The sequence below is a fragment of the Thalassophryne amazonica genome, chromosome 18 (assembly GCF_902500255.1).
Source record: "Thalassophryne amazonica chromosome 18, fThaAma1.1, whole genome shotgun sequence".
In the NCBI taxonomy this organism is placed as follows: domain Eukaryota; kingdom Metazoa; phylum Chordata; class Actinopteri; order Batrachoidiformes; family Batrachoididae; genus Thalassophryne; species Thalassophryne amazonica.
The window spans coordinates 54,506,151-54,531,422 of record NC_047120.1 but is presented as its reverse complement, the minus strand read 5'-3'; the positions used below and the strand labels follow the sequence as shown (position 1 = coordinate 54,531,422).

The following is a 25,272-nucleotide window of genomic DNA, read 5'->3' as shown; positions in this document are numbered from 1 at the left end:
CTGTGGATGGTACCCGGACGAGAGACTTATGGTGGACCCCAGTTCCCTGCAGAAGCTCCTCCAGACCTGGGAGGAAAACTGAGGACCACGATCCGAGACAATGTCCGATGGAATCCCATGCAGACGCACGACATGGTGGACCAGGAGGTCTGCAGTCTCCTGGGCCGTCGGGAGCTTCGTGAGGACCACGAAGTGGGCCGCCTTGGAGAACCGGTCCACTATCGTGAGGATGGTAGTCATGCCCTGGGACGGCGGGAGGCCCGTGACAAAGTCCAGGCCGATGTGAGACCAGGGGCGATGAGGCACGGGCAGAGGCTGGAGGAGGCCTTGGGCCTTGTGGTGGTCGGCTTTGCCCCTGGCACAGGTGGTGCAGGCATGGACATACTCCCGGACGTCGGCTTCCATAGACGCCCACCACAAGCGCTGCCGGACCACTGCCACGGTCCTTCGCACTCCTGGATGACAGGAGAGCTTGGAACCGTGACAGAAGTCTAGGACTGCAGCCCTGGCCTCTGGTGGGACGTACAATTTGTCCTTCGGACCTGTCCCCGGGTCCGGGCTCCGTGTCAGGGCCTCCCGGACGGTCTTCTCCACGTCCCAGGTGAGGGTGGCCACGACAGTGGACTCGGGGATGATGGTTTCCGTCGGGTCTGACAGCTTGGTCTTGACCTCCTCTTCATGCACCCGGGGCAGGGCGTCAGATCGTTGGTTTTTCGTCCTGGGGCGGTAGGTGATCCGAAAGTCAAAACGCCCGAAGAACAGTGACCAGCGGGCTTGCCTGGGGTTCAGACGCTTGGCGGTCCGAATGTACTCCAGGTTCCGATGCTCCCTCCAACAGGTGTCTCCACTCCTCAAGAGCCTCCTTCACCGCAAGAAGTTCCCTGTTGCCGACGTCATAGTTCCTTTCGGTCGGGGTCAACCTGCGGGAAAAGTAGGCACATGGATGGAGAACCTTGTCGGACTCCCCGCTCTGGGATAGCACGGCTCCTATCCCTGAGTCAGAGGTGTCCACTTCAACTACAAACTGGCGATTGGGATCGGGCTGCACCAGAACTGGTGCAGTCGAGAACCGGCGTTTCAACTCCCTAAACGCGGCTTCGCACTGATCCGACCAGGTGAAGGGGACTTTTGTGGAGGTCAGGGCTGTCAGGGGGCTAACTACCTGACTGTAGTCCTTGATGAACCTCCGATAGAAATTTGCAAAACCGATGAACTGTTGCAGTTTCCTACGGTTTGTTGGTTGGGGCCAATCTCTCACCGCCGCAACCTTGGCCGGATCAGGGGCGACGGAGTTGGAGGAGATTATGAACCCCAGGAAGGACAAAGAAGTGCGGTGGAACTCGCACTTCTCGCCCTTCACAAACAGCCGGTTCTCCAACAACTGCTGTAGGACCTGACGTACATGCTAGATGGGTCTCAGGATCCGGAGAAAAGATGAGTATATCGTCTAGATATACGAAGACAAACCAATGCAGGAAGTCCTGCAAGACGTCATTAACCAACGCTTGGAACGTTGAACAGAAACAGCACAGGTGAGTGTGAGTACGCACACTCGGCAATCCCACAGTCTGTGTTCTGTAAGGAGGGAGCACCTCCACCTCCAATCACACACTCGTGCAGCTCCTGTCTAACCACTTATCTGGTTGGGGTGTGAAGCGAAGCCGTCGCTGATCACACCAAATGCCAATCCCACAGATAAGGCAACACCCACAGGAAAACGGCTGCAAAGAAGTTCAGACTATTAGTCAGTTTAAATTCAGCAGAGAAATTACCTCCAAGGTTGCTGATTTCTCGGCGGGGAGGTGGAATTGCAGTCCAGCCATTATGGTGGTGGTGATGTGGATGAGTGACAGCTGGTGCTGATGATGAGTAACAGCTGTCACTCCCGGTTGCTATGATGCCCTCTCGTGCTTGAAGCCCGCACTTCAAGCAGGGCGCCATCTGGTGGTGGTGGGCCAGCAGTACCTCCTCTTCAGCGGCCCACACAAGTACTGCATCTGCCTTGTATCCAAACAACTCTTCCTTGTTCCAAGAGCTGTTTTCCAACCATTTTTACTGAAATCTGTTCATTTTTGTTTTAGATGTCTTGACAGTAAGTGGGCCGGATATTCCAACCTGGTCTCACAGCAAGTTGTGATTCAGCAGCATGAAATATACATTAATCTGTTGGTTTGTGATATTGTGTCTGAAAAGCGCCTCATTTTCGTCACGGCAGCACAAATTAATTCTAATTCATTCCGTGATGGCTGCACAAAATTAAAAGTGAAGCGGGGTGGGGGGTGGGGGGGTGGTTAAGGTCAGGGTTGGGGGTGGGAGTAGGGTTAGTAATAGTGAGGTAAGAATTATACACAGCAAAAAAACAATGATGGAGGTGATGGTCTAGTGGTTAAGGCATTGGACTTGAGACCAGAAGATCCTCAATTCAAATCCCAGCCTGACTGGAAAATCACTAAGGGCCCGGGCAAGGTCTTATTATTGTCTTATTGTCTTATTATCTTATTATTGCTCCTGGTGTGTAGTGAGCGCCTTGTATGGCAGCACAGTGACATCGGGATGAATGTGAGGCATTATTTGTAAAATGCTTTGAGTGTTGGATGCAGATGGAAAAGCACTATACAAATGCAGTCCATTTATTTACTATTTTCAAAAAAATCACGAAAATTTGACTCATTTCGTGACGGCAGCACGAAAAAAAAACGTGACACTGGGCTGGATATTTGAGTGCAAACTAAAGTCGCATCTATTCTCCCTCTTGTATGACTAGCATACCAGTGTAGCATAGAATTATGTTTCCTCTCCTTTAAATTCATATTATTAGCAGCGGAACAGATTTCACTACATCTAAATTCTGGGTAGGCTAGTGAAGGACAGGGCTAGCTGCCGGCAACCACCTTAGGAATCTTTCTTCCCTGTTGATTTACTGCTGATGAATTAATGCCTTTGGTGCAGTTATTTCCAGACGACTGATTCTGCTGTTTTTCTCTCTGTCTGAGGCACTAGGAAGCACTTTAATGGATGCTGGCCCTGTGCCCTAGGGCATCGGACTGACCTCAGGAAGGCCTACCTATTTGAGACCTACCTATTCACGACCTGGAGGCACAGAGACTAAAGACCCTGCTTTTTAATTTCAATTTAAGACTCTGCTGTTGTTCTTCTGTTTTTTTTTCTGTTTTCTGTTTCTAAAGAAATTCTTGTAAATTGTGTAAAAACCTTGTACCTGTTACAATGACGTAAGCAGCAGTTCACCCCTCTGAGCATGGTCTGCTTTAGGTTTCTTCCTCATTATCACCAGAGGGAGCTTTTCCTTACCGCTGTCACCTGTGTGCTTGCTCAAGAGGATTGGAAAGGTTCGACTTTACTCATGTTAAGCACACTGAGGCAGTGTGGTTGTGAGCTGGTGCTATATAAATAAAATTACTTGAATTGCTATTTATGCATTACAGTACATCAACAGAAACAAGCTTAAAGCACATAAAAACTGATAGATAAAAGGAAACACTTACGCAGACACTCATTGGCTTCACGAGCGTTGGCCCTCTGCCATGGTCGATCATAGTGAAAGGGTTTGCAGCGGTCACACTCGGGTCCTTCTGTGTTGTGTTTGCAGTCGCATACCAGTTTACCTTCTTTATCTTTCAGACAGCGTGAGGCATGTCCATTACACTTACACCTCCCTCCCACCTGGAAGTCTCCTACTGCGTAGAAATAAGTTGGCAGTGTTGATGTCACTGCCATGGGGTCATCATCTCTACCCCCACTGTTGCTTCCAGGTGTCCCTAGTCCCAGTTCCCTGGGTAGCTGTGGCCGGCTAAAAACCACACGAATGTCAGTGACAGTCACCCAGTCCTGGAGGACAGGACTGTTGTCAAAATCTTTTCCTGATGGCCGTCCATCCAGGGTGCTGAAAGCAATGAGCCCTCCGGAAAGGGGGTAGAGGTCATTGTGACCATCTGTGCACAGGGCCTCCTGCTCGTTTTGCTTGTTTATGGCTGCTTTGTTGGGGCGATTGTACATACGCCGGCACTGTGAGGAGTAAAACTGGTAGGGCGTCCAGGTCTTCCCATAGTCCATGCTCTTGTATATCGCCAGCGATTCCGGTCGAGGTGAACAGAACTGTAAACTGACATAGGTGATCTCAAACTTCTTACCCAGTGAAAGGGTGAGAGTCACATTGTACGGAGAGGTGTTCAGATTCTCTGACTGCCAGCAGGTCAGATTGTGGGCCGAGTTGAGGTCGGTGAGGTAGGAAGCAGGGTGGGTGCGCCGAGGGTCAGCGGCATCGCAGATTTGGCACGTGCGCACAGAAGGCCGGTCTTCACCTCTCTCCACCACACTGCAGGAACGGGATGGTGGTCGACCACAGACGCTGGACACTGCCACTTCCTTGCCAAAGGCAGCATTGATAAACTCGGGTATACAGCGGCGGGCAGCTCCTGTGTCATCGTAACAAGGGTCTAGAGGAGTCTGCTGCCCAGCAAAGGGATTGGTGGCACTGTGAATGGAAGCTGAGCATGCCAGGAGGCACAGGCCCAGCAGGCACCTCCAGGATTCCCTCATTCTGCTCCGAGGGCCAGTCTCTAGGTTCGTTAATGGGAGTATGTGTGTATGCCTGTAGGTGTGGGTACAATGTCTCAATATGGGTATCAGTGGAAAAAGACTCTGAGCTCAGTGACCCTTTTCTTCTGGCTTACAGGTGTTTTTCCTGTAACAGAGAGACAGGAATAAAAAAGATCAAGGTCATGAACATAGACACATTTTGGCCAAAAAAGGATATATTACATTTTACTTCGTTAAAAAAATCCTTTTTAAAAATAAACACCCTGTTAGAGAACAGTAAACGAGCTGGTGCAATTTTAATGGATGTTTTCATTAACTAAAAGCCGGTCAAGACATAAATCAGTTAGAAAGGGGGCCCATGAGAAAGGATGTGACCATTTAAAGAGAGACATTAGTGGCTGCAAGTGACTGCTTCCTGAATTTCAATGCTAGCCTCTCATTCAATACATCCATTCAGGTCAAAACGGGCCGAACCATCTTGGACATGCTTCAGCAGTATGGCAGAAGTCACTTTATAATCTGCAGTGACGTCGCGAAGCGGTGGACCGTATGTGACCCTGACCAAAAGTGAGTGTTCCAGTCTCTTAATAAAAAGGAAACTGTTTTATATACAAGGAATTTGCAGGGATTTGACAGGAAAGCAACCATTGTGACTCTACAATATCAAGTCGCAACGCTGACCCCAGAGTAGGCAGAAATTATGTTCAGTCAGCGAACTGGAAAATTCACCAAACATGATAGCGATTTGAGGATTATAGTCAGCATTAGCAGAAGCAGAGGCGACGAGACTCTATTCAAGCCCCTTTTGAAATCTCTGGGTCAAGATAGGTACCTGGACATCATTCATACAGCTGAAAAAGGGGCCTCTTGGTCCCAAAAAGAATATTGAAGGTGCAGAAAGAGAGAAAGCTGAGGGCCAAAGAAAGAGACAAAAGAGATGCATATGGTCTGAGGGCTTTTAGCTGCCTAATCCCTTTTCACTTCCCTTGGTGCCAAATCTAAAGGAGCCCTGTTTCAGGACGGAGAGCGGAGGGGTAAAGAAGGCATCGCAACCCTTTTTAAAAAATTACAATGAATCACACCCACATCCTCCTACGCTCACTTGCCCTCTTCTTGCACCTACTACAGCATCCTGCTTCGTCCTTCTCAAGCAAAAGACCAGCTCTCTATCCACTTTGTTCAAGCTGGGAAGGCAGACACGGGATTTAAAGAGAGTCTGATAAACAAAAGTTTCCTTCTTTTCTGGTGTGTGGCGGCCTAAGCTACCAACTCTCAATAAAGAAGAAAAAAAAAGAGCCCAAATGCCTGATAAATAGGGCCACTCTACAGTGCTCAAGTGCTTACCCCGGCCATTTGGCCTATCCACACAACCAGACTGGGTGTTAAAGGCAAAGTGTGTGACGAGAATTATACACAGCAATAAAACAATGAGGGAGTGGAGGTACAAGTGGAAGGGAAATAAATGTCCTTAATGCTCAGTTCTGATACAGCCTCCATGAAACACAAAAGTATCCTGTGTCAGACTATCTGGTAGAGTGGTAGAGTCTCATCCACCTCACGCTACATAATTCGTGGATACGCAATAATGGGCTTCAAAGCTTGTATCACTCTTTGTTCTTATTTTTCCTTCTTGGAGAAAGTACAATGAGGGGTAAGATGCCCCTTCAATGGAGGGTAAGGTAAGTTATCCCTTCAATGGGGGGTAAGATGCCCCTTCAGTGGAGGGTAAGATACGCCTTCATTGGGGGGTAAGATGCCCCTTCAAAGGAGGGTAAGATGCCCTTTCAAAGGAGGGTAAGATACCGCTTCAATGGGGGGTAAGATGCCCCTTTAATGGGGGGTAAGATGCCCCTTCAATGGAGAGTAAGATGCCCCTTCAATGGGGTAAGATGCCCCTTCAAAGGAGGGTAAGATACCCCTTCAATGGGGGTAAGATGCCCTTCTTGTAGATAAAAGGATGCACTCAGACAAGGAATATTTGATTGTGTTGGGGTTGTACCACAGCTGGTGCAGCTTTGATTGGGTCTTAATCAGGTGCTGAGGTCTAAAAGTTGAACAGTTTTTGCTAGGTTGAAGGGAGGGTAAGGTTTAGGTGGGGCTTATTGTCAAGGATCGGTTAGGTAACTTTAGAGTGATGGCTATGGTAAAGGCTAAGCTTAAATCATCACACCTCTTGGCATCAGTGCACCACACCTAAGTGACAAGGGAGTAGGTATGATGCCAGTGGATAGACATGAAAGTACTTGACTTGTAGACAAGTGCCAATACACATTTGCAGCTCCATTCATGGATTTTATGGGCAACTGCAGTGTTGTTATCAAGCACTATCAGGGAGTATTATGTATACCTTCATTAACAGAGGCAACATACACTCAAGCATTGTGTGATGGTTGCATGTGAGATGCAGTATGATGACGCGCTCATACAGTCAACCTCCTGTCAGTATCACAAGTACAACCAGACCCTCCAAAGAGACACTTTTCTCTCACCATTAACCCATTAACCTGTGCCTCAAATGCCTACATCGCTACCTTTCCCCACTGGTATGCAATGCTCAGGGTTATGACAAGTAGTCAATATCTGGCACATTGGTTATGATGCCAAACTCAAATACATTACAAAATTAGTGGCTTATCAAAATGACAATGTATAAACTGAACAATGCCGTGCAAGTCAGACTAGGTTCACATTGCTGAAATTTCCTTTTCCGTGAGTATCCTCACACATGTATGGGTCACAGTGGAAGTTGCCGGGGACAGATGAGGACATTGATCAATGGCAAATGTCTGAGGACGATGAGGTCAAAGTGGACACGGAGACATGGGTTCATCAGCCAAGGCACTCCATCAAAGGCTGACTGTGGTGTAGCTGGCGGGCAAAACAATCACTGGGGAGGGAGCGGGGAGACAACTGATAGAATTAGCAACTCATTAGCATCCGGGATGAGCTTCATCAGCATGTTTAATAAGAAAAACAGAGAGTGTGGAAACCCAGAGACAGAAAAGGCACATGGCAAATAGAAGCTAGAGAGAAAAATGCTCAAACTTTAGATTTGATAGGGATGTGAACCTAAGTAATGCTAAGCATGAGGCTCGCTCTATGGTAGACAAAGGCACAAACCGGAAATGGCACAAAAAAATCTCCCCAGTGGGGAAAAAGCCACAAACCGATGGTAGATGAACACAGACATAAGAGGAATAGATGCCGCAATGGTTGCTGAGGCGCAAGAAATGCGGCCGCCATCTTGGACCAGTCATCGTAGTGATTCTATCACAAGGCCGACGGGCCTGAAAGGTTTTAGCCATGCTCATGCTCCACCAAAGCATTTACTCAAAAAACGTCTGAAGGCCCTAAATGACATGGTAAGATGCTGAAGAGCTTCACTCATCATGTCCGCAACATATACATATTAATCTTGGAAGAAACAGAGTGATAAAGCAAAAATGAGAGGGTGATTAAGCAAAGAGAGGTAGATGGAAGCAGTAGAAGAAAAAGAGGGAGTGACAAAGATGGAGGGAGGCAATTGAAGAAAAGGCCATAAAAATGAGAGTGAGAGAGAAAGAAAGGATAGACAGAATAAGGTGGTGGACTGTATTCATCTGTGTCCAAAGTTTAGATGACTAAATATGGTCCGGACCAAGTGCTGTTGGGCCTGCTGGGAGATTGTTCCAGGGTCTGGTGCTGTCAGGCGCGTCTGGCAACTGAACGTGTATCTTAAACAGAACAGTGACATGGGTGCTTAATCCCACACTGTACACCTACTCAAGTGGATGCTACGAGTTGCTAAACAGTCTTCTCAGACAGTCCTCTTGGATACAGCTAAACTCTGATGAAAATCTGGCCTTTATTAAAAATGTAATACTTATTTTATGCCACTATAAAACGTCAAAATGTGAACCAGTTCCACTAAATCCTCCTGGATCTCGAGGCTTTGCCGGGATGTTAGCACAGTGGTGTAGCTGGCTGACCTTTGATTTGCTAAAAATCTGTTTTAGCTAGAAAGTCTCTGCTTTCAACACTGCTAGAATGTTTAACAAGCCACAACTTCCCCTTAGTGGGGGCAGATATTGTCTTTCAGTAACAAGGCGAAGAAACAACAGCTGTAGGCTCATGTCTCTTTCTACCACGAAGGCAAACTCTGAAGTTGGTTCTTATTTGAAAGACAAGAGTTAAAAAGTTAGCTTTCGTAACTGCTAAACCATCAGTGCAAAAGTTAGCGGCGATAACAATAAACTGCTAAACCATTTAGCTGAACATTAGCTAACTTTATTTTTAAAAATCGTAGCCAACTTAAACTTAGCGGGACTAAACTTTGTTAATTCTGTGAGTTTCAAAGTTAGCAGAAAAGAGAATCCATTAATGAAAAACTTAGCTTTGCTAATTAGCTGATTAGCTGAACCATGCCCACTACTGAGGATATACAATGTAAAACATTAATATATATAATATATATAATATTATAATTGATCCAATAGGGCATGTGGCTGCATTTGGAAAGGGATGACACTGGTTTTATGACTGGAACACCAATGCTATCCCCCCTCCAAAATTTGCCAATAGTCTCTGACTGTATTCTACTGGGAAATAACTGCACTCCCCAGTATCCCCCTGCAAGCTTAAATCTATACTCTGGGGTATGAAAAAGGTCAGAACTTTGAAACTAAACATGATCTGCCACACTTAAATAAACAACAGCCCATTTTTGTTGGATGACTAAATAGCTTTACTCATACTGTGTAACAAAAGACATGTCAGTCAATGTGTTGAGTGACATCAGCTTCAGCTTACTGTATGTTGGAATCAACCAAGGGCCAACCTCCCACGCTCGAACATGAAGTCAATGTGGAAGTGCCAAATCTTGCAGTTCATGAAATGGCCAAAAAGGAAGTCAATCTCCATAGACACCCATGTTAAACTGTACAAGGTTTTTCGTTTCTACAGCTAGTTTCCTCAATCATGACTACTACACTCAACAAAAATATAAACGCAACACTTTTGGTTTTGCTCCCATTTTGTATGAGATGAACTCAAAGATCTAAAACTTTTTCCACATACACAATATCACCATTTCCCTCAAATATTGTTCACAAACCAGTCTAAATCTGTGATAGTGAGCACTTCTCCTTTGCTGAGATAATCCATCCCACCTCACAGGTGTGCCATATCAAGATGCTGATTAGACACCATGATTAGTGCACAGGTGTGCCTTAGACTGCCCACAATACCAGTCAGTATCTGGTGTGACCACCATTTGCCTCATGCAGTGCAACACATCTCCTTCGCATAGAGTTGATCAGGTTGTCAATTGTGGCCTGTGGAATGTTGGTCCACTCCTTTTCAATGGCTGTGCGAAGTTGCTGGATATTGGCAGGAACTGGTACACGCTGTCGTATACGCCGGTCCAGAGCATCCCAAACATGCTCAATGGGTGACATGTCCGGTGAGTATGCCGGCCATGCAAGAACTGGGACATTTTCAGCTTCCAAGAATTGTGTACAGATCCTTACAACATGGGGCCGTGCATTATCCTGCTGCAACATGAGGTGATGTTCTTGGATGTATGGCACAACAATGGGCCTCAGGATCTCATCACGGTATCTCTGTGCATTCAAAATGCCATCAATAAAATGCACCTGTGTTCTTCGTCCATAACAGACGCCTGCCCATACCATAACCCCACCGCCACCATGGGCCACTCGATCCACAACATTGACATCAGAAAACCGCTCACCCACACGACGCCACACACGCTGTCTGCCATCTGCCCTGGACAGTGTGAACCGGGATTCATCCGTGAAGAGAACACCTCTCCAACGTGCCAAACGCCAGCGAATGTGAGCATTTGCCCACTCAAGTCGGTTACAACGACGAACTGGAGTCAGGTCGAGACCCCGATGAGGACGACGAGCATGCAGATGAGCTTCCCTGAGACGGTTTCTGACAGTTTGTGCAGAAATTCTTTGGTTATGCAAACCGATTGTTTCAGCAGCTGTCCGAGTGGCTGGTCTCAGACGATCTTGGAGGTGAACATGCTGGATGTGGAGGTCCTGGGCTGGTGTGGTTACACGTGATCTGCAGTTGTGAGGCTGGTTGGATGTACTGCCAAATTCTCTGAAATGCCTTTGGAGACGGCTTATGGTAGAGAAATGAACATTCAATACACGAGCAACAGCTCTGGTTGACATTCCTGCTGTCAGCATGCCAATTGCACACTCCCTCAAATCTTGCGACATCTGTGGCATTGTGATGTGTGATAAAACTACACCTTTCAGAGTGGCCTTTTATTATGGGCAGTCTAAGGCACACCTGTGCACTAATCTCATACAAAATGGGAGCAAAACCAAAAGTGTTGCGTTTATATTTTTGTTGAGTGTATGTACATACATTTGGATTACTTGTAATCTGATTACTTTTGGATTACATTTCAAAGTAATCCTACCCAACCCTGCCCATTTATGGGTTAGCTGGGAGTTACGCGGAGTCAGGCACCACCAAGGTGGCGAAAGTTCCGCCCCATTTGATATTCAAACCTAGTCTATAGAAAACCTATGAGTGAGGGTTTGTCACAGAGGGTTTGTCTAGTACAGGGGTGGCCAAGTTCAGTCCTTGAGAGCCACCCTCCTGACACTCTTAGTTGTCTCCCTGCTCCAACACACCTGAATCCAATGAAAGGCTCATTAAAAGTCTGCTAATGAGTCTTTCATTGGATTCAGGTGGTCTAGTATATATATATATATATATATATATATATATATATATATATATATATCCATTCTATGGAATCAACACATCACACCTTTAAAGACTTTCCAAGACACATTCCATTCACTAAAACACAAATTGTTCATGTGACAACTAAACCATTTCTAAGCCTGTGACTGTGTGGATTACAGCGACAAATGCATGCCACGTTACCAATTCATGACTGCAGCATTCTTCTCAGGATTAAAGGTACTTGTAGCAATGTGAGACAAGCCCTACAGTATGTGTAAAATAATAATGAGAAAACCACGACGGCACCAGCACCTTGCATACGGCGTTCTGCTGACAAAGACGATATCGTACATTTGGGTGATTGAAATGGACTAAGTGGCGAACAATCAACTGGCAACGGTCCAATTAGAGAAGGTATCTGATGCACAGCAAAAAGGAAAATCGAGATTAAAAAGATGTGGGTGTGGAATAGGAAGTAAGTGAAAGAAATACGGGAACAGGAGAGTGAAGGGGTGGTCTGGCACTTCCAGCTGAGACATTCCAGGGAACGTTTTTTCAGCTTCTCCCTGTCACCGGGAGATCATCCCATGTTGAGTTGTCTCTCTTTCAAGCATGGGCACCTCGGTCAGAGTTCACAGATTAGGAAAACAGGAGTTGCTGAGAGGCTTTATTTGGATTGGGAGCAGAGGACAGGCGCTGGGGGAGGTGACGAATACAGCGGAGGGGCAGCTGAGCCACTTTGTATCCCGAGTGGGAGGCTTTCACACTGTTCTAAAGAGCCGGCGTGGCGGCCCCACTCGGGGTCACAGTGAATGGAGGTCTTCTGAGTGGCCTCAGTTGAACGACAGAAAGTGGTGCCCCGCTTCCCTCCAGCCTACAGTAATCCCTGGTGGCTGCTTAGAACTTCTTAATGGACCAACAACAGGGCGATCATGATCCTCATTATCATTACAGAAAGATGCATTATTTGTACGCTGAAAAAAATAGTGGGCTCCAAACTGTGAATGCACGTGGTTCGATTCTGTTCTAATAGCATGCACCTATAGGTAAAATACGTGTCCAGATGATCCAACGTGAATGACAGGTCTCATGATGTTGCCAAGTGTGTTGGTGTAGAGCTACGCTTCTCACTGGTGTTCATCAGGGATTGAGGAGGAGGAGGAGATGGTCTAGGGGAGACAGGCTTGGAGGGCTAAGGGAAGGACGGGGTCAGCTCTCACAGTTGACATCGTCAGTAGGGGGTGTGGGGGTGGGAGGGGGCCACTGACAAAATTTTTAAAACCTACTGATGTCTGCTCAGAGGATTTTTGTGTGATGCATTAAAAGAGAAAAGTGGCCACTCCATGCAAATCACAAAACAGAAACCTGATAACTATGTCCAATTTAAAGGCTTGTTTGCTTTATCCAGTGAGGTGTCAACAAATATAGTTTGCTCGTGGTGCACAAAGCAGCATGTCGACTGCTGACACTTTGTGGATGACCCACATTGTATGTCACCTCTCTGAGTCTGGTCTGCTTGAAGTTTCTTCCTCAGTATCACCAGAGGGAGTTTTTCCTTACCACTGTCGCCTGTGTGCTTTCTTTTGGGGTTGGTAAGGTTAAACCTTACTTGTGTGAAGCGCCTTGAGGCAGCTTTGTTGTGATTTGGTGTGATATAAACTATATAAATTGAAACTGAATTTTAATGGACCATGACCACACTCGAACACTACTAGTAAAACATAGACACGTTTGTCAGAAATACTTTTTTTTTCATTCAGATACACAATGCACATCACTTTTAATAATTTCACTGCCACTGTGATTTGTCACTTTATTATTTTGTTTTATTCATTAAGAAGGTGTAGCTTTGTATAAATTGCAATGTTTAAAATAAATTTCAGTGGAGATGGGAAGCAAAGAAAAACATGTACGTGTGTGTCGGTGTTGGGCAAATCGGGGTGGCAGAAAAAGTTTGGGGACCACTGTATTTTTTAAGTAGGTCCAACACTTTCTATGTATGTTTGACTCCCGCTGATTGATTCATTGATTGACTGATGTGGCAAAATACACAATATGTGCACCAGCATGGACTCCCAGAATTTCCCAAAATTTCCTGTAAATTCATATTGTAAATTGTGTTGGTAGCATGGCCCAAGCAGAGGGTCACCCCTTTGAGTCTGGTCTGCTTGAGGTTTCTTCCTCAAATCATCAAAGGGAGTTTTTCCTTACCACTGTCACCTGTTTTCTTGCTCTAGGGGTTAGTAAGGTTAAACCTTACTTGTGTGAAACACCTTGAGGCAGCTTTGTTGTGATTTAGCACTATATAAACTAAATAAATTGAAACTGAATTGACCATGACCACGCTCAAACACTGCTAGTAGAACATGGACATGTTTGTCAGAAATACTTTTTTTTTTTTAATTCAGATACACAGTACACATCACTTTTTAAACTTCCAATGTCATGTGATTTGTCACTTTATTTATTTTTATTTTTATTTGTTCAATAAGAAGGTGTAGCTTTGTATAAATTGCAATGTTTAAAATAAATTCCAGTGGAGACTGGAAGCAAAAAAACACGTACGTGTGTGTCGGTTTTGGGCGAATCAGGGTGGCAGAAAAAGTTTGGGGACCACTGTATTTTTTTAAGTTTGTCCAACACTTTCTATGTATGTTTGACTCCCGTTGATTGATTGATTTATTGATATGGCAAAATACATAATATGTGCACCAGCATGGACTCCCACTCACAGAATTTCCCCAAATTTCCTGTATATTCATATTGGAAATTGTGTTGATAGCATGGCCCAAGCAATGGGTCACCCCTTTGAGTCTGGTCTGCTTGAGGTTTATTCCTCAATATCATCAGAGGGAGTTTTTCCCCTTACCATTGTCGTATGTGTTCTTGCTCTAGAGGTTGGTAAGGTTAAACCTTACATGTGTGAAACACCTTTGAGGCAACTTTATTGTGATTTGGCGCTATATAAATGAAAATAAATTGAAAAATTGAAATTAATAACAATAACAATATATATACATATATTTGCTGAGGATGGCACGAAAAAACACAGTTCTGTTATTCAACAAACATAACAATTGGCTAACAATCATCACAAGTTCCCAAGTTGTAGTGAGACAAGGGCATGCAAGGGTCACCTGAACCAGACCAACAGAGAGCCTAGTGGATCCTTTCATTTTCAAAGGATGCAGTCTGACTCACAAGAGACCAGTGTGTTGGAGGTCCTGACCCATAAAGTCTCATCTTGACACAACAAATTGTTTTTTTTTCCACCAACGACAGGGATTAGAGCTGAGACAAAATTCTAAAGTGGGTTTTGATTCACATGGTGGGTTGGGCTGAAAGATTGTGAAGTATTTGTTGGAGTGTTGATGATGTCTGTGTATGACATAAAGACTCAGCACAGAGAAAGAAAGAACACCCAGCGGAGGAATGCAGCAGCTTCAGTGACCCAACCCAATCAGCTGAACCCCGAGTCGAACGGCGGCTCTTTAACCTAACAGAACACAATCCAGAACCGAAAACAGGGGCACGGACAGCACAAGGTGGAATATAAGGTGAGATAGTTCTCATAGATCCCAACTGGATGTGATCCTAAGATACCACCGTGAACTATCCAGCAGCAGGAGGAAAAACGCTGATAAGACAAGTTGCGGTGTATTTTTTCTGGTTGTCGAGCGTTCTGTGAGATCAGCGTGTTTGCTGAGAAAACGGGAGGTGGAAGCAGCTTTTCAATGGGAGGGGAAAGTACATAAGCTGGCAGAATGATCGAGGCAACAGTGACTCATGAGACTCGGGGTTAAACAGGGTTAATTTGTGAGAAAATTAAGTCTCATCATCGTCAAGACTTTTTTTTTGTTAGATCAGCAGATGTCTTATTTTCAAAAATCACATTTTGTGTTGCAGAACACACCACTCACAAAAAACTGCATACATGGAGGAATAAAATAGAAAACAATTTGTCGAAATATGTACTTTTTCCTGTCATTTTCACTAATTCTGTTTAGTTAAACTCAAACAAAATTTTCTAACACTCTAAGAATTACTTTGAATATTATTAATTGTCCATTTGGAGAAAGAAAAAGATCAAATTTGTTTACTGGTTAACCAAATTAATATACACATTAGTTGATTGTTGTTATGGTAATGCTTCTTCCCTCGGTCCTTGGAAGACAGACAAACTGGCATAAAATTGTAACCTCCATCCAATTTTGGTGGTGTGGGTAAAGCCATAACAGAAAAATGAGAGTGACTGGAGCGCTTTTGATTGACATATGTACACAAATGGGCTTTATAATATTAAATATTCAATATTAAATTCAAATGTCCACAAAATCCACAATCTGGATCAGATCTGGATCAAACTTTGTCAGGTGACAGTGAGTGCCAGTCTGCACCTCACTTTCAAATATGACAGTGATTGGGGCATGTTTGATTAAGATATAATGTAAAATGTATATTAAAATGGCTTTTCAATATTAAATTCAAATGTCCACAAAATCCACAATCTAGATCAGATCTCGATCAGACTTTGTCAGGTGATAGTGAGTGCCAGTCTGCACCTCACTTTCAAATATGAGTGTGATTGGGGCATGTTTGAGTAAGATATAATGTAAAATGTACATTAAATAGGATTTTCAATATTAGATTCAAATGTCCACAAAATCCACAATCTGGATCAGATCTGGATCACACTTTGTCAGGTAATAGTGAGTGCCAGTCTGCACCTCACTTTCAAATATGAGAGTGATTGGGATATGTTTGATTAAGATATAATGTAAAAAGTACATTAAATGGGGTTTTCAACAATAAATTCAAATGTCCACAAAATCCACAATCTGGATCAGATCTGGATCAAAGTTTGTCAGTTGATATAGTCTACCATCCTACATAACACTCAAATATGAAAGAAAATTGAGCTTTTTTGAGAGTTATGATTTAGTTCAAATTCATTCAATATTAAAGATAGGGATTTTTCCAAGATTTTAACCTCTAAAATTTAACATTTTAACCTCCTAAAATGCCTCTTAAAATAGGTCAAGGTTAGCCATCTTTAAACTTGTCCAAGGTCTGTGACCCAAGAATGTTCCCTGTGAATTTGAAGATTCTGGCAGTAATAGGACTGGAGTTATGCTGAGCACAGACAGACAGACGCAAAGTCTTCGCAATACATGATGGCCATATTTGATGGCGGTAATAAAACAGTAAATTTATTATTGTTTTTGTCAAAAGGCACTTAGGAGACTCCAGTATTTTTCAAATGCTCTGCACTGTATAAAGAATCCCAATTGAGGATCAACAAACAATAACAAGACCAACTCCTGATTTGTTTATATCCATGAACCTCTTTGTCATATTGGCACTGAGGTCCTTGGACTTTCCTGTGTGTTGGTCAAACCATTGACCGCTGTCAAACAAACCCTTTTATGTTGGTGCTGAGAAACTACCAGCTGCAGTCAGTCATGATCACTGTTAAATTAAGAGACCCGTGAGTGTATCCAGGTGGACTGAGAGGTCCTTGAATGGATGCTTGCCACGGACCTGAACATAAACCTGACCGCAGTATTGGCCGGCAATGCCCTGGGAGAGGCAGGTGAGGTGTGTTCGTGGATGTGAGAGGAAGTATCTTGTTTAGAGGGATGGAAGGATTTAAGGAGAGGAGAGGTGAGTACTCCTCCAAGCTCTTTGAAGGTTGGCTGCGGTAGGCAAAGCCGCGGTTTTCCCAAAAAGCCCCCCTCACAGGAAAGCAGTTTTTTTTTCCCCATTGCACAAGACCAACCTCTACCCCACAGCCAAGAGCCAAGGACCTGCTTTGAACTCACAGAGGGGAAAGAAAAACCACAAATCATTTTATTAAGTGCTTGGAATTCTCACACGGTTGGGTACACGCCGCTCTCACACGCTGTTGACTGATAAACACGTGTTTGCTTGTAGATGCGCGTCCTTGTTCGCACACTACAAAAGATGCCAAAGCTCGTGACTCATCAGACGCCACCCTTTCCTCCTCATCCTGATCTCCTCTCAGTCTCGCTCAGAAAGGCAGGGTTGCAGTACACTTGGTGTCCTTTGACTGGTCAGGGGTCAGAAGCTTCCCTGAGGAGTGTGGACATACGTGTCTGCTTTGTCTTCTACTTGATAACACATAAAAACCAAGCAACAACCTCCAGTGCTGAAAAATTAAGTCAAAGCGGAAGTACCAAAGCTTACAGTTCCTGGAATGGCCACTTGAGGCTGGACCTAAAGCAAGTCACTCCCCATAGAACCCCGTGTTACTCTATCCAGTTTTACAGTAAAAACAAACATGTTTACACTATTCAAAACAACAACAAACAACAGTTTCAGTCTCTATAGTGAGTTTCCCTATTTCTGACAACTGTGTGGGGGTAAATTATTATATGGCTCATGTGTTTGAGCTATTTTAAGCCATACTATTAGCAATAATTAGGGGTGTGGTTGCTTAGAGTGACAGCTCATATGTGTGGCCTCCCTGTGGACTTCACAGTGTTTGTCACTGCTGAGCATTTTATTACAAATATCTGAAATAATATGGCTTGGTCTGTGGTTAACTGTAATAACGGACCATCCAAGCACTCTGTGCTCAAGCATTTCTACTGAGCGAAGTTGTAGTATCATTTAACTTGTATATTAAAAACCGTTAGCACTAATTAGCATTTCTACAATAATCAATTATCTGAATTTAGGTGACCTCGCCTGTTAACCTTAACTAACTTAGTTTTGACAAACTTAATTCATTTGACCATTACCAATGGGTGCAATTTCTTTAGGTTTTCTTTTTTCAGTGTGTTTAGTACTTGAACATACGAGGCTGGACAAATTCCGATCTTGATTTTTTTTGGGGGGGGCAACTTCAAAGCCAGAAAAATAAATAAAAACTTCAGTTTTTAATATTTAAAACTTTTCATGTGTACAGTGCTGTGAACATTTACATATTTATTTATTTATTGTGTTTCAGTAGGTTTCTTTAAATTAATTTTCAAAAAATCTTGCCCTGGAAGCTCAGTGAAAACAAACATGACATCAAGAATAAGAATATCAAAGCCAAAACATTAGTGTGGACTCATGACTGTATTATTTGAATTTTAGAAGTTGTTGTTGACCAGTCAGAAAGACATGGTTTACTTGCAGTTGTACATTTCTCTGTGAAAACAGTCTGTCGCACTGATAACCACACCTGCTCCTAATCCATCATCCAGCATATGTTTAATCACAACACTAAGATAGAGTATCTCCATAAATATATATTACACTGAACTAGGTCAGATAAGTGAAGGCAATGTTATTTCCCCCAGCTCTTTTATGCAAGATTCTGCCCCTTTCCAAAAACCAAACAACTATATTTCTCATTTTGAGTTTATTAAAGGTCACGTTACAAACCAGGCCTGTGTCCCTCAGACGGTGTCCAGCTTGTGAAGGCACACGAAGTAACTTGTACAACACTTTTATACAATGTGGGTGTTAACATGGGTGTGGTTTAGTCTCACATTTCTAATGTTACTGGTTCTCACCAACAGGGGGAGATCTCCCTGTGTCTGAAACTTAGACATATGATGGAAGTGAAACTTAACCTATATTTCTCAGAACTTCCAAATAATACAAATACTTGATAGCTAACAGAAAATAAACTATTTCTCAGAACTTCCAAATAATACAAATACTTGATAGCTAACAGAAAATAAACTATTAGCACAGATATTATCTAACAGTGACATGTAATTTAAATGCCATGTCTTTGTTTTATTACTTAAAATTACATTTTAAAAACAAATCAAATATTTAGTTAATTTTTAACTTTCTTACAAAACTGAAAATCAAACATTTCCTGATGATTTTTCATGGCTCCTGCAGAGGGCTGCGACCCACACTTTGGGAATCATTGACATAGCCAAAACAAAGATGTTTTTTGGCTTGATTTGGTGCATTATAATTTGCCAGATTTGAAAGCGTTTATCCCCATTATTTGGTGACGAGTCACAAGACAATACAATTGATTGTTTCTGAGTTACTGTGTTAATACTCTGAAAGCGATGGGCTCATCCATCGATTCATTCACTGTATTTTAGAAGGTACATGCCTAGGCTTATCTCTAGAATTCATTAGTGCAACCATCTATCTCCTTAACCTTCAATTACAAAAATCCTCCTCTCTCGCCCGGACACCAGCGCCAAAATCATCTCGACTCTGGGGGAATTCCTCTAATTCTTCACAGTTCGGCTCTCACTGCTCAGAGTCTGCTGTCATAACTCACAGAGTCAATCCAACAAAATCTTCACAACAACACTGTCACTTCCACCAGTGATCGCCCCTTGCTGAATTGAAGTCTGCATCCTAATGAAGATCCTGATGTACTCATGACGTGGCTCCGACTGCTTTTACAAGCATCACCTCTCACTTAACGCACGATCTTTGCGTTTGCACTGAAGGAACTCTGTCGTGATGTTCGAAAGTCAAAATCTAGTGAATTTAAGAGCAAGTCAATGCCTGCCGTGTTCCAACTTACATGCCTGAACAGGGAGCGTAGGTCTGAGCACCGCAGCTTGCAAATATGGTTGCGAGAATATCAGCAAGGCCACACATGCACCCAGTCGTGTCATCAACGGGTAAACAATCTCTCACCAATGGAAAAAATATGGTTTCCTTTTGTGGAAACTGCCTGTCAAGTCATAACTGACAGCTTGGAGCCTGGTTTGCTGTTCGTCAGACGTTTGCTGAGTGAATCCAAATGCGATAAGCAGCCTGATACACACGAGCGAGCCCCGTGCACACATGCAACAGTTGATCTGAATTAAAGTATGTGCAGCAACAACAGAGTGCTGGAAGCATGTAGATCCTCACTCATCTTTCCTCTCCTGTCAGTAAGGGGCATCGAGTGCTGCAATGATAAACGACGGTAATTTTAACCGGGCGCCCAGACACACCGTTTCTTCCTCAAAGTGAAAACAGGCAGACATGCGAGTGAATACGACAGCATTTTGACTTCAGTCCCACCTCTAAAACAGGAATGTGTGAGTTTGACAGGTTGGACATCATCACACTGCATCCATCTCCGCGCTTCAATATAAATAGCTGTATGTATGTGATAAAGCTAATCCAGAAAGAGAAGGACATCATTTGGAGTTCCACATGGAATCACACTGTTCACCTCCGCTCACGTCAGGTGGATAGTGATAAGTGATAGACAAGTTATTCGGTTCATTAATCAGGCCAAGTAAATACAGGTTTATGTAATCATCTTGGCTGATATCAGTGCTCAGAAGGCCTTTTTTTTAGCCACCTGCAGTTGAGTTTGTAAAAAAAAACCCTGTGGGTGTGGCTTCTCTGAAACAATGCTAGGACTCCCCATTCTGTCAGTCTGCAGGTAAATGGTTGCCTTAAAACCATGGGAGCTTGTGTTGTGAAATACCAAGAAACATCCCAATGCTCGATGTAACACGACCTCAAAGAAGAATGCAATTGTTTTCTTGTATCACGTGCATTAAACAAACAAATCAGCATTAGATATCAGCTGTCGGCCTTCCTCTTCTCCAAAAATCACCCTCAGCACCAGCCATCAAAAACCCATATCGAGTGACCAGTGACCAGTAACACTCAAACACTCAAATCCACTGGTTTTGCCTTCCAAAATGTTTGCACCAAAATCTGCAAACACAGATTTTTAAGTAGCTATATAATTTGTGGATTTACATCTAGTATAACACAAACAGAATTACCAATATCTCAAATAACAGCAAAGCAATACCTGCAGAAAAAAATTTTTTTTTAATAAAAACAGAGAATCATCTTTCATACTGGACCCAAGTGCAAGCTGAAATTGGAGAATTTGGACTTAAAAAAATACTCAAAACAATTAACTGATTGTGGAAATAGTTGGCGATTAACTGAATGGTTGATTAATCATCCATTAGATTTGGGCCAATACAATACATATGCAAGCAGTGTGGAATGTCTCAGTTGAGTGCAGACAGTAGCTCATGGGTGCGATGGGAACTGGGGTTGCTATTAAATTGGACTGGACAGAGAATGTGGGGAAAAGCTATTGAAATGTGTGTGTATGGGGGGGGGGGACCCCATAAAATGCTGTAAGAAATGGTGTTCAAACATGCAATAATTCTAATTAAAAATGCAAGACTCCAGGCTTGTTGGGCCTTGGCAGAGGAATGTCTACTCTGAGTTCCCCTCTAGTTGTAAAAAGTCATCAAAATGCTGACAAACAGCTACAACATAACAGCTGATCAATCTCAGATTTCACAGCATTAGTGACATCAACCTTTATTTTTGTGACAAACCGATAAAAAGATGCATTTTTGAAAAAGAAAGGACCCAGAAAACAGAAAAGAATGGCGTGACAGACAGATCTGGTATTTCTTTCCCCTGTCAGTGTTGAAACTTTACAAGAAAAATATGTTGGACGTGTTGACTTTTACTCGCTCAGGTGGATGAAGCCAAGAGCCCAGAGGAATCCTGCACGTCAAAGCAGAAGGAAACACTTTCTCCATCCATGTCCTGCACTCACTCTCACACACGCACGCACGCACACGGGGATTAAACGTGCACGGTGTTGCTTTGGATCATGTGCCTTCGTGGCTGTTCCTCCTCTGGCTGAGTTACTGATGGAGTCAGGGTGTGATTCAATTAAATAATGATGATTAATTTGTAAAAACAAGCAGCTGATGGCTCACGACGTTTTGTAGCTCAAATATTAGTCGTAAAGCTTTTGGCTTTTTGCATTCTGAGAGTGAGAAGTAGGCCAATTGTCTGACACTGTTTCTGAGTGCAACAGGGGCGCGCGAAATAAAGCGCATCGCATACGCGTAAGCAGTGCGCGTGGGAGTGCGCAGGCTTGTTGCTGCTTGATCGCAGGCAATTTTAAAGAGGGCGGAGCTCTCTTTGAGATCACCTATTGTTTCCTGTCACACCTTCTCCACCACGAAGCTCGTGATCGCTTTAATCCTCTCGGAGAACTCAGAATCCTCGCCTTCGGTTATGAAAACTTTAGCTTTCGGCTCAGACAAAATATCCTAATTTGCGTGCACGAATGTCGTTCAGAATCCACGTGGCAGCTTCGAGGCAAAATATTAGAAGTGACAAACGCATTGGAAGACTTGGCGCGAGCTGACACTGCCAGGGAAGACTGGACCCGCGTAGCGCGCTGCCGCTGCTTGTTTTGGCACAAGCGCTTGGCTCTGAGTCCAGCGCGCAATGAAAGCTTTGGGTCTGGATATCCTGCCGCTTTAAATTTTCACTTTTTTATCGCGCTTTTGTTGCCAGTTGTACACCGAGGAGGCTAACACCTGTCCGCCGCGTCAGATCAAGCAGCGCGTAACGGGGATTCTGCGGCCAAAATGCCAACTGACAGTCACGTGATCTCCTTCAATAACGCATGTGATGACTGTCATTGCGTTCGTGTAATATAAATGTCAGGTAATACTAGACAATGCGTCAGAGTAAGTGTTGTAAGGCATTCACTACTTTTTAAAAGAACAGAAGCCGTGCGTAAAATGGAAAAAAAAACACGCTGGATGTGGCATAAACACAATTCAACTTACCCCAATGACAAAAGGCGAGTGTCGCTGCCTTTAATTTTTAAAAGGAGTCCCATGAGAGAGTGTGTTCCACATAAATTAGCCTTTGGGTGCTCTCCTTCGGAAAACTTCCTTCCAAAACGTAAAATGGCCTCACACTGGCCCCCAGATAGAAGAAGACGATAACACGAAGGACATAAAGAGAGAGAGGCGGGAGATAAAGATAGAGGGAGAGAGCACTGCATCCCATCCGTGTCCGCTGCAGAGAGCAAGTGAAACCCCACTATAGGACATCCATCCAGCGCCGAGTAGGCTACTCCCCATTACAGTTAAACCCACATTTTCCCAACACACACACACACACACACACACACACACACACACACACACACACACACACACACACACACACACACACACACACACACACACACACACACAGAGAGAGAGAGAGAGAGAGAGAGAGAGAGAGAGAGAGAGAGAGAGAGAGAGAGAGAGAACCTGCTCTCTTTCTTTAACCTTTAACTTGGTGCGTAAAAGAGCCAAAATAACGCGTAAACTTGCGAAGACATTTTTTCCTGTGGTCTAACTTTTACGGCACATACCTCCGCCGCTTTACGCGCAGCCGGTTCTAAATGCCCCGTGGCTCGCTGAGTTCACAGGCGGCCATATGGAGGTCGTAATGAGACACAGCGTTGAACCTGTTGAAACGGAGACGGCCTTAGCGGGGCTCCGGGCCACGCAGAAACAAGAGGCAGATGCAGAATGTTAGAATGTATTAATCCTAATAGCACGACACATGCTGGAGTAATTAGACAACGGGCGCGGCGAGGCGGCCAAAATATTTGCTGTTTTCAATTGTTGTTCATTATTTATTTGTTTTTTAATGAAAAATAAATGAAATGCCGCCGGGTTTTTTTGTTTTGTTTTTTTTTTTGCTGCCGTGCGTGTGATGTGCGCAGATACAGTCGGTGAGACGTACGTCTCTCTCTTTCACACATATATTTTTGCACCAGAACACTAATGAATGTGCCAGAAACCAAGCAGGTCCATGGGAAGACTGTGCGTAAAAGCGCACGGGAGTACAAAAAGACAGGCTTACTTACAGAGTTAAAACAGTCAAAATGAGTTTAGTCATGATGGATACCTTTTATACCAGTGCAATGTTACTTTTAAGACGTTTTTACCCGTTTGTGATGTGTTTCGTCAATTATTTCCACATGCCGACTCATGCGAGATAATGAGAACACGCTGCGTCACTCATCAGATATGGATATGGCCACTTTTTGATGTGCATATTAAAACGTATAAATTTGCATATAAAAACCTGCAAAGCCGCAATCTGTTTGTACGCACGTATTATTGCAGGTGCATACCGACGCGTAATTATCCGAACATCACAGCCGCTTAAATCCAGAACAACTCCAGGCTGTGCTGAAATCTGATCAACATTCCTCACGCGTGCTGCACCAAACCTGGGGTGGAGAATGAACCCAGCACGGCACGGCACGGCACCGTACCACACCGGGAGCTACAACCGCACCTCTGTGCGCTAATCCACCACACGATCCCTTTAAACATCTCCCCAGAGCGCCTGGTAATGTAAACTTTTAAAGTGATCGGTTTTGACTCCGTGCGTGTGCGCGCACGCCTCTAATTATCAGGCCGAGGCATGCAAAAAGAGGCAGGAAAAAAATTACACAGACTTCAAATTAATTAGTTTAAACCCAGAGGGAAACCTCGTGCCAGCTCCACTATAAGGAGCAAAAATGAGTTGATTTCAATCAGCCTTAAAACAGGAAAAAATGTTAAAAACTAGGTATAAATTTAAATGATAAATTAGAGTAATTAGTTGGTTAAAAGGGGAAAGGTTTCCAAAGAAGTCTTGTTTCTCTTTTCACTCCTCGTCAACGAGTTTATTCTGAGAACAACTGCGCAAAATACGCACATCAAATAATTAAAAAATAAAATTAAAATCAGTAAACCTCGTTTTACTTTATTTTCAGTAATATTTTAATATTTCTTCTGTAATGCTTTTTTTCGCCTTCATTCACTTTCTTGTGGAATTTCATGATGTTACTGCAAAACTTTATCACAGGAAGAAAAAAAAAACTTTGCACATTTTGACGCATTTCTGTGAACGGAAAGGAGCAGCCACTAATCTGTGCAGATTATCTCCGTTCCAAGTAGGAGGCAGATTACAGACAAATCCTGAACAGGCGGCACACTCACTCGCTGTCAGATGGGATCCAGACCCTCGTCGGTCCTTTGGACTCACTTGGATCAGCCTGGTGGATTTTTTGTTCAGCGCTCGGTTCCCTGCGGCGGACACCCTGCGGAAAATGTCAGCCTGCAGCTTTTTCCTCGCTTCATTTTTTGGCAGCCCCACTGTTGGACGCCAAGGAAAGATGCTTCCCCTTGTCCGGAGGGAAACCCCCAACACCTGACGGTTGGTGGGCGA

The 25,272-nt window shown here is 43.9% G+C and overlaps 1 protein-coding gene across 1 annotated transcript in view; it reads right to left on the bottom strand.

The window, feature by feature from the left end:
- ntn2 (netrin 2) overlaps positions 1-23,103 on the bottom strand; it is a 99,070-nt gene extending 75,967 nt beyond the window's left edge. The window contains exons 1-2 of the mRNA XM_034194336.1: positions 22,836-23,103; positions 3,504-4,702 (exon numbers count right to left, since the gene is read on the bottom strand). Of these exons, the coding sequence (XP_034050227.1) occupies positions 3,504-4,557 (1,054 nt within the window). The 5' untranslated portion in view covers positions 4,558-4,702; positions 22,836-23,103. The remainder of the gene's footprint in view (positions 1-3,503; positions 4,703-22,835) is intronic.
- Positions 23,104-25,272: the final 2,169 nt, after the last annotated feature.